We start from the raw sequence: 10163 nt of genomic DNA, 5'->3' as shown, positions 1-10163 counted from the left end.
TAGTATTGCATATTCCCCTTCTCATGGGTTGGATGTATTTTACAATTAAAATAGTCAGATGGATAGAAAATAATAAATCTGCTTTAATGTGCTGATAGTTTGATTTTGAGGGTAGCGGACATGTGAAAAGATAGGTTGGGGTTGTCATAAATTTTATTGTGCGATAAATGATATCTCTTACATGCAATACAGTTACCTGTGTCACATTGGGTGATAAAAATATTGCAGCTGTCAACCAAGAAACATGGCTATAGCCATACAATACTGAACCCTGAGGAGATTCAGAGATGGAATTTATGGTTTGGTCAACAGATAACTTAGAAACAATGAATCATCATGCAACAATGCCTGCAACCTTTTCACCCCCTCAGATGGGATGAAATCGAATTTATGTAAATGTAATGCATGCGTAAATTTGTTAAAGTAGGTTTATGATTAGTTGCATTTAATCGATATTTTGGTCATGACATAGAAAATATTCCTCTCATTTTCTGCATCTGTGGGGCTACTGTGTTGAATCTGAAAGAAGGTCTACACACCTGTGTGGGTATCACTGGTTCCAGGATGTTCCTCATAGTCTCAATGGTCTGTGGTTGAGAGGTGCTGCTCCGGCTTTCTTCTCTGCTTTGGGTTGTGTGCTGAGAGGCGTTTGCTGCTCTGATTCTCTTCCAAACATATTTAGAGCATTTTCTAAAAAAGAAAATGTAAAAATAAAAGTATCTATTTATCATCAGAGTAAATGGTTTAGTACCTGAATTACTTTCTGTGAAAAAATGTTTGCCAAAACAATTATGGATCAGGATTGACATAAGAAAACAATGTACACTTAGTATTCTCTACATTGAACTTGTTAACTCGTAGATCACTGGCACCGGCCATATAACACAGAGATCTCTGGTGCCTTTTCCAGGCAGGGGGCACAAGGAGAAAGTTGCCAAACACTTACCTCACCACATACACAAAGAAACAAAGACTCACCTTGATCAGTAAGACATGAATTATTTACACTTTAGGAAATAGGTCTGGAGAGATACAAAGGAAAGGGGAAGTAAGATGGAAAATAGAGGAGCTACAGCAAGCAGACCAGAAGTACAATGAATTAAAAAAGTACTAAATAACTTCTATAATAAGATGGTTCATGAATCTAACATGAACAAGTCTCATAAAGTTATTTTTAAAAAAAACATTGTTTGCATTTGCTTTGGTGGACATATGCTGCTTGACCAAAAACACCTAAACCAACATCTAACATCTGTAATGAGTTGGAGAGAGTTGTTTGATTTCCCTACTGGACCTCTGTGACCTAATCCTGCATCAACAGGTTATTAGATACCATTAGTTGGAATGTGTGTGATTGATATTCTAAATATTAAGGAGCACAGGCTGATACATTATGTAATTAATCTCCCTTGTTGTTTTTAGAGCTTGTGGACAACAGCTTGCTTTGTTTTCAGCATTAGCTTTTAGGTGACAGAAAATTTATGGTACTAACTGTATGTTGCAAACAGCGCTGGTCTTTGATTATCCATCCATCACTATACACGCTTAATCCATGCAGGGCCGCGGGGAAGTCAGTTGATGTCCATGGACTCAGGGAAATGCATGTTCTAGTCTTTTTGGATCTGCCTCAGCATTTGACACAGTCAATCATGAAATCTTGTTAACTAGACTGTGCGATTTGGTTTGGTATGACAGGTCCTGTCTTAATGTTATTCTCTTCCTATTTGTTGGGTAGGAGTTTTAGTGTTTCGTCAAACCAGATTATGTCTGATTCTGAAGATCTGGTGTGTGGACCACATGTGATTTGTAATAATTATGGAGATTGTTTGTGTTTTTAATCCTGTGTGAATGCTTCATGTCACTAATTTGTAAAGTAAAAATTCCCCCGCAAAATACCTACTATATTTTGCTGAAGTCCGAGGTCCTGTGATAATACTAATCCAACGCGAATAGGCAGCTCTGTGATTTGGACAGAAATGGGCAGGGTCCGATACGTGAATAGGCAGTTTTTTTAGTTTCCTGGGCGCATTTTATTTGCGTTTGATGAAGAATGGTGACTGCAATTGAAGTGTGTAGAAAAACCCTGGGTCCTGGCCCAGCAAAACCCTATCGGAAAACAAGCCCAGGAAGCAACCCACCAGAGAATGTCTACCCACCGCAGCTTTTCCTATTCATAAAATAGTCGGGGTGGGGGATACGTATTGCTTATGGGAACAGACCTCAACCGGCTCTCACTGTCTATAAAATGCAACAACAGCGCAAGTTCTAACTCTTGTTGCACAGTGCGATAGACAGGAGAAGGGGTTCTGTTGGGACAAACAATAAGCCCAAATAACCGACTGCATATAAAAAACGAGCCAAAAACAGAGACTCAAAAATCGACCACCTACTTTAGAAAAAAGAGAGCCCAGATATGCTTATAAGTGGCGTGTTGGCTGCACTGCTTCTATAATACAGCCGCTCACATGCCCAATAAGCAGCATAGATGTAAATTTCTGCAAAATTCAGGCTTTGCTTATCCGGTGCGAATGTGCAACATAAGAAGCTGACGTAGGGAGGCAATTTATTTATCACATGAAGTCCCTAGGTAAAACCAATTCCGTGCGAATAGGGCTTATAAAACATGTTTTTCCTGAGCCTGTAATTTATTAGTAAAAACTAAAAAGTGATAATTTATCCCCTAAATAAAAGCATTGTGCCTCATTTTAACATGACCAAACCACGAGAGATGACATTTGTTAGGCAACACAAATGGAGGTGCAGTTCTCTCTTTGGAGAGTTGGGTGAACTGAACTCTAATCTGCATGCATTTTGAATATGCAAAACGGGCATGTTTATTTATATATCTATATATTTTATTTTACCGTTTTGTTAACCTTTGAAAAATAACACAGCAGTATTTATTGTTATAGCCAATAAAAGCCAGTTAAAGATTTTATTGTCTATCAAATTAATGTTTGTTTGATTTTATGAGAGAATGCATTATAATTCATGAGATAACTTGTGCCTTTTTTAACGTGGTGCTGCAGGCTGCCTTACTCCAAACACGTTAATTACAAATCATGATCAACAGAGAAGTCAGAACAAGGACAATAATAACGCAATCCACCTCAGGAGGTAGCCATAAGGAACTTTAAAATGTTATATTGGACTGCAGAATGTGAGGTGGTAAAATGCGAAATACAAGTCTACTTGTGCTCTGTGTGTTCTGTATATGTGGTATCCCCTAGGAGCATTCCTGTACATCTTATACAGATAAATGTGTTACGTTGTCACCCATGCCCATTTGTTTCCTTAACCCTGAATGGTATGAAAGTGTGCAGACCTCTTGATCGCGTATGTTGTGCCACAGTCTTGCAACCAAGTCTATCTTGATTAGAGATGCAAACTTTGGCTGGAACACATTTTAACAGACCAAAAAATACACATTTTTTTTAAAAAAATTGCCAATCAGTTTATTTTTGAGGGCTGAAGTTTCTTTTGTCTTTTGTCTGTCTGGTTTCTCTTGACAACATACCTCAGTTTTTGGTTTTGCACACTGTAGCAGAGAGGGACATACAGTGCCTCTTTCATCATGGCTGTATGATGAGGCATTGCCCTTAAGTTAATGGCTTCCTAGTTACCTGTACATGAATGAATAATGGCTGCATCGCCTCGTGATAAAATGAAGAAGGTAGTCAAATTACTTCAGAGACATAAAAACGATTCAATCCTTCAAATTGACGTTGCATAGTTAAATCACAGGAGTACACATGTAGGATGACCTTGATTAAGGACACTCTCCGTCATCATGACTGTTTTTTTTTATATAACACATGAAACATCTGAGACTCCCAAAGGTTAACTGAACTCATGGGACTGTTGGCTGAAATTGCAGCCTGCAATGTTATAATACAAGATGATGTTACATTTGTTTCTTTCAAACACAAATGTAAAGTGAGCCCCACTTTTTCAAACATATTCCGATCAAAAGTTCCAGTTAAAGTACTGCAGCTGAGCATGTAATTAATAGAAGAGTTATTTTTTGTTTTATACCCTGAATGTCTTTCATTACTGACTAAATTTAAAAATGAATTACATCTCATAAGAGCACAAGATTCTGCAGCCTTAAAAACCTTGAAATTGCTTATTCATGTTGGTGGTACTGACATGCCCCACCTACCTAAACCCTGTTGCAGACAGTTTATATCCCAATACGCGTATTCATCGAAGGGCAAAGTACTGCAGGCACCGGGAATAATAAACAACAAATCTTACGTAAAATAAAGCTGCCATCACTGAACAGCAATCAACAGCGTAAATTCAGTTGGCTTGTTGTTTATACCAGTCAAGTCTGTCCTGCAGTTCAGCAAAATAGAGACCAGGGTTTAATCAAACAAGATCTGTTCGACTGAATTAATGAGGTTATAATAATGGTTAATTTGTTACTGTAATCATACCAATTCAAATCAGAAGCAACAGCAGCTTTATCCGGTTTGTAGACATACAGAAAATAAACTAAACTTAATGAAAACCGAAAAAAGTATTCAAATCATCTATTGTACTCATACTTTTTTTTAATGACAAGGTAAAATCAGTACATGTGGTTTGGAAAAATGCACAGTGCCCTCACATTTGAGGGGGCTACTTACTTATAATTCATAGAGAACCTACTATGTGAACTCTCAGGTACAATCATCAAGGAAAGTATGCAAGAGGGATAGTAATAGTAAGGATAAACTGGGCATGTAAATGGAAAACAGACACCAAGAGCAAACTGATAATGCCACAAAATGCCTGTATTAAATATATCTCATTTTGCTACTGTTGGAGCCTGCTGAGAAATATCTGTCAAACAGAACCCAAACAACCTTGCAGTTTTTTTGCCACCACAAACACTGTTTGATTTTCACATTAAGTCAATTCCAATTGTACCTCTTACAGCTTATCTGTATGATTCACTCTGATTAGTGAATACAATTTTTCTGTTTCCTTCAAAATGAAATTGCTCGGCAGTGCCATTATGTATTTAATGGAACATCAGACAAAGAAATCCGAATGAACCATCACTGTATGTTACTATTTGTCTTTATGTACCTGTGTATACTCAACATGTATAAAGAGTAACAGAACAACACATCCACAATAAATGGTGTACGGAGCTTGAAGTCATTCCTTTTTTAATTTGGTATGGATAAAAACTGGCTATTAGGTACACTTTGCAGCACAGGGTTGGCACACTTTTTGCCTTCAGAAGTGCCTCAATTTCTTTGTGGTACAGATGGTACAGGGAAACATTTCTCTGAGATACATGATAGCATAGTTGCTGCAGAATTGTCAGCTGCACATCCTTGATACAAATCTGCTGTTCCACCGCAATGGTGGTCAATGCCATTAAAATCTGGCGACTGTGGATACCACTGGAGTACAGTGAATTCAATTGTCATGTCACAAACCTCAGACTGAAATGACATGAGTTTTATGACAGTGCATTGTCCTGCCAAAAAGAGGATGAGCACACTGTTGTTAAAAACAGATGGAGGGTCAGCAAATAAGCTAAGGCTGTCTGCAGTGTTTCAACAATGCTCAATCTGTAGCCCACTTTGGGTCCCTAGAGGACTTTTCCTTTGAGGGACCCACTACTACCTGGTTCGATTCGATTCTGCTCTACTTAACTTTATACAATTTGCTTTGTTTTCCATTACATTTGAGTACCACTTCAATGGTACTCAATTGTAATGGTGGCCTCAGAGTCCAGCAAGTAACGTGAAAAGATTTGCAAATGACACAAACACAGCACAATAGTGGTGGACATGAAAAACCTATAGCTCAACCGGTGGCTTTCTATCTAACTCAAAGTAAAAGAAGAGAGCCAGAAAAGGCTGCAGATGGCAAGACAAAAGACTCTAGATGAGTACAAGAGCATGTGGGAAGCCAAAGAGCAGAATCGGACTGTCCGTCTGGGTGCTTAACTGAGCTTCCTGGTGGTGGAGGTTTGTTGCAGTGGTTGCAGAACTTCAGGATGTCTGAAGAATGTTCAGCTTCCTGCACAACAAACTGCATCCAGGTCAGAAATGACCAGATACAACTTTCAGTGTATATGTTTTATTAAGGAAGAGAGGGGTCATTGCACTGCAGGGTGTAGCTACTGGCTCTGAGTTCATGGGTCTTTTTGGAGTTATCATATCTGTACACAGAGGTTGGTGCTGCAGAAGAAATAAATATGTTTTTGCTCCCTTCCAAAGTAAAAAAAAAAAACAAAAAACTTTTGTGTATTGAAAGATGTCTCTACTTTTGTTTTGTAGATGTTACAAAGGCTTTATGACTACTCGAATGATTAAGGAAAGAGGCAAAGAATAATCCAACACTGGATAAATCCTTTTGATTTGTTTTTTTTGGTCAACAGAATTATCAACCATTAAGTAGCTGGTTAAAAGAACTAAAATTAGTAAGTGCAATTTGGTAAATGTGATGCTATAGTGTATAAAGCATCAGTATAACTAAAAACGTGCTACATAAATTCAGTCAATTTTTTGGTAGCTCTTTTTAAATAGTGTTTTGATTGAATGGTAAAATGGTAAATGGCTTGTACTTGTATAGTGCTTGAACTAGTCTGAAGACACTTTTATGCAATTATACCTGTTTGATTCTGAATATTATTAGCAATGATAATGGGAAATTATAATTTATAATCATTCATAATCAAAGGATAGCTATTACAAAATTTATTTTAAATGGTTGTGATCAAGGGCTATGAGCCTGTAATGATTAACACTAACAATTGGCTTAGTGATTAACAGTTATTAACTTATGTAGCCTGGAAAAAAAGGTGTCTAAACAGTTGTCGATTGGGTTTGACTCATCCAACAAATGTTGAAAACTTGAAATATAACTGCAATTAGAGTTTTAACCTTTACTCATTCACCACAAGCCAATGAAAATGTATATTCAATTATTAACTCAATAGGAGGTAATTTGGTAACTTAGAGACCATTCAATTTCTGATTCAAAATAACCACAAACACCTACGATTTAGCTAGTTGTTATTTATTAAAATAACTTCCTGTTATAGTAATTATGCTGCTTAATGACAGTACTAGAAACACTACTGGCTACTAAATAAAGATGACTAACAAAACAAATGAAAATAAAGTCAGTCAAAATGGATTAATTGAGAGGTAGCAATTTGTAATCAATTCGCAGTTGATAAGGAATTATATTGGTTTTAACAATGGACCATCACAATCAACATGTCAGGACTTTGAGGTAACAGCATTGAAAGAATTCTGGCTAAATAGCCCTGAGGTAGAAAACGCTGAAATACACAACAGGCCTGAAGCTAAGATGGGGAACACCTCTGGCAAACTAGCCGCTAGCCGTGTTAGTTCATGCAACAGTTAGCTTCTAAACTGTTCTAATCGGCTTCAAAGTTGCGATCGGCTAACAAAAGCTAGTCAGTTAGCAACGAGTGAGTTCACAACAAGCTGCAGCTAAGGATCTCGGGGCTACTCGGTGCCCTACACAAGATGGTGGCTCTGACGACATATGGCCTCCGGCCCTTACATGCCGTGCGTAAGATGGCAGCTCTGAGATCACAGCTAACTCACTAGCCTAGCGTGAAGGTGAACTTTGATGAAGGGCGGTAACCAGTACAGACAAAGACTTCAACAAACGGCGGGAAATCAGAAAGAGAGAGAGGTGTGGAAAAAGAAAACTTCTAACTCAGCCGATTGTCAAGACTTGTTTCTCACCAACACAAATCAAAACAACACAAATCCATTATAACATAATCACACATTGGAAATCAGCACAGTTCAAACAAACTCCCTCTGGAGTACTTAAGGCATTAAAACTATTCCTAGTATGTGCTGCCCAGGCAAAAAATGTATATCCCTTTATGGAGTAAAAAGAGAAAAGGAGATGTTTTTACTCAATGTTGCTCCTAAAAACAGATGTGGCAAAGTGCACAGCTGAGTGACAGAAACCATTGATTCTCTGGACTACTCAGTGTCCATGGATCTCAGCCGGGGTTTAGAGTGAAGATACGGGCAAGGTTCACTTCTGGGTGACAAAAACCGTTGATTCTCTGGACGCTCCTCCGACGATCTGTTTAGCCAAAACAAATCCAACGGATCTTTACAAGTTGAATATATATATATATATATATATATATATATATATATATATATATATATATATATATATATATATATATATATATATATAAATAAATCTAACGGCACCATGTTTCGGTACACTGAATGCATCACTGTGACACTGAGGGAGTGGAAAAAGTGCTCGAAGACATGGCTCTACTTTTCAAAATGTGCTGCAGATTACGCTCACTGCAATATAGGTGAAATGCAAATCTATCGGCAGTAACACTTCTAATCTGAGGAAGCACCCGGTCACTGCCGCCAATTGAGCAAATTTCTTGCTATATTTAACAACATTCAACGGCTAGCGAAGAGTCCAGCGACTTTTTTCTGTTATTGGTGACTTCCCATGAAAGTAACAATCATTCTGGAGTTATTGTCTTGGGAGAGCAGCGAGTGCTGTTGTAAACTCCTTTCTAATTTATCCAAGCTCTGTCTCACAGACAGCTGCTGCTGCTGCTTCATCCTGAGACTCACCTGCAATCAGAGCTAAGAGTGCAGAGTGGAGAGCCTCTCTGTTCACTCATTGCAAATGTATTGCACCTTGATTTACAAAGCTGGATAAAATATAATATTTATATTATAGTTTTTTTCTCTGAAACTGTTGCACTAAAACAATTATCTGAATTTTATTCTGTGCTGTGGATCCAGGCAATGTATTTGAATTCATAAATTATTTATTAAGGTTTATTTCTAGATCCAATCAAGTTTATATATTGAGAAATAAACTAACATTTATTACTACATAAACACAGAAAAGTACCAAAAATAGGTACCGTTCAGTACCCGTACCGATTCCCAGGTACCGTATTGATTCAAATGTGAACACACACACACACACACACACACACACACACACACACACTGATCAGATTTCTTTTTCTTTCTTTTTTTAGGATTTGAAAACCATGTATATCCCAGTTCTGGTACAGAATTATGTCTTGCTTAGTGTTACACTATCATATGATATCGGTGTGGACTCACTGAGACAGCTGTTGTCTGTGAAAAATCTCAGGAAGCGCTCACATTCATCCCTCATGCCCTCACTCGGTGAGCACGAGCACCACGGAGCCACGTTGGATGTGGAGTTGTCAACATAGTTGGGAGTTATCGTACTTCCTGCAGACAGATAGCACCACAGGTCGATTAGTATTAAATATTCATTATTCCTTGAGTTGTTACACTGCATTGCATTCATACTGCTTTATTTTTTTTAGCCATGAATGGTCACTGCATTTCCTCTTGTTCTGCTGTAAGGAGATAATACCATTCTAATATTAGAAGTCTGAGAGTCTTTGCACTGGTTTAATTCTCTAATTCTATTTTTTTTTTTCAGTTCAAGGGAGATTTTTTGTATCAGAATGGTGGAGGTGGGATTCCAAGTGCTTTAATAAATAAGAGACAGAATGGAAAATGCCAAGTGAGTGTTTCTGCTAAGGAGCACCATCTAAGGTTCTTTAAATGCATTAGCTAATATCCAGAGTGGGGAAATGAGGTGGTTGCTCTTTTTTCCCTCACATACTGTTATAAAAGAGATTGCAGCTTACATTATATAAAAAGGCCAATTTTATTATTTTTCACTGAGGAAGACGTTCAGGTTGAAGTTTTCTTTTATTCTTTTTAAATTAAGTCTCTCGCTCAGTCTTAATGTGTTTTGTGTACATTAATTTCCCTTCAAGCTAGCTTCCGCTCATTCCTGGCTGTTTACCTCTTTCCATCTTTCACAAAACATATGGTGCATGCCATTTTCTCCTGCAGGAGCTCATTTTGCTTCGTTTTGCACATGTTTTTCCTTCTCTGAGTAACATCTCAGATGTCTGCCCACCTATAAGCCCCGTGTAGGCGAGGAGACACGCTTCATAGTTCTTCTGCTGGCAGCCATTGGCAGATGTTTCCGAGGGTTCGCAGTCAAACTGAAACTGTTTCAGACGAGACCTGTAAAAAGCACAACATGGGTAAAAGTTAGCAGAAACATGACAGAAACCTGTAAAGTTTTATACGGAACCTTTACACGTTTTCCATGAATTA

The 10163-nt window shown here is 37.9% G+C and overlaps 1 protein-coding gene across 1 annotated transcript in view; it reads right to left on the bottom strand.

Moving 5' to 3' along the window:
* Nucleotides 1-545: 545 nt before the first annotated feature.
* gfra4b (GDNF family receptor alpha 4b) overlaps nt 546-10163 on the bottom strand; it is a 78978-nt gene continuing 69360 nt past the window's right edge. Inside the window, exons 5-7 of the mRNA XM_036127641.1 lie at nt 9961-10070; nt 9120-9254; nt 546-690 (exon numbers count right to left, since the gene is read on the bottom strand). Coding sequence (XP_035983534.1) covers nt 572-690; nt 9120-9254; nt 9961-10070 — 364 coding nt within the window. The 3' untranslated portion in view covers nt 546-571. The remainder of the gene's footprint in view (nt 691-9119; nt 9255-9960; nt 10071-10163) is intronic.

Source organism: Fundulus heteroclitus, chromosome 23 (assembly GCF_011125445.2).
Source record: "Fundulus heteroclitus isolate FHET01 chromosome 23, MU-UCD_Fhet_4.1, whole genome shotgun sequence".
NCBI classification, from domain to species: domain Eukaryota; kingdom Metazoa; phylum Chordata; class Actinopteri; order Cyprinodontiformes; family Fundulidae; genus Fundulus; species Fundulus heteroclitus.
The sequence above is the reverse complement of the archived record's forward strand: the minus strand, read 5'-3'. Positions and strand labels throughout refer to the sequence as shown.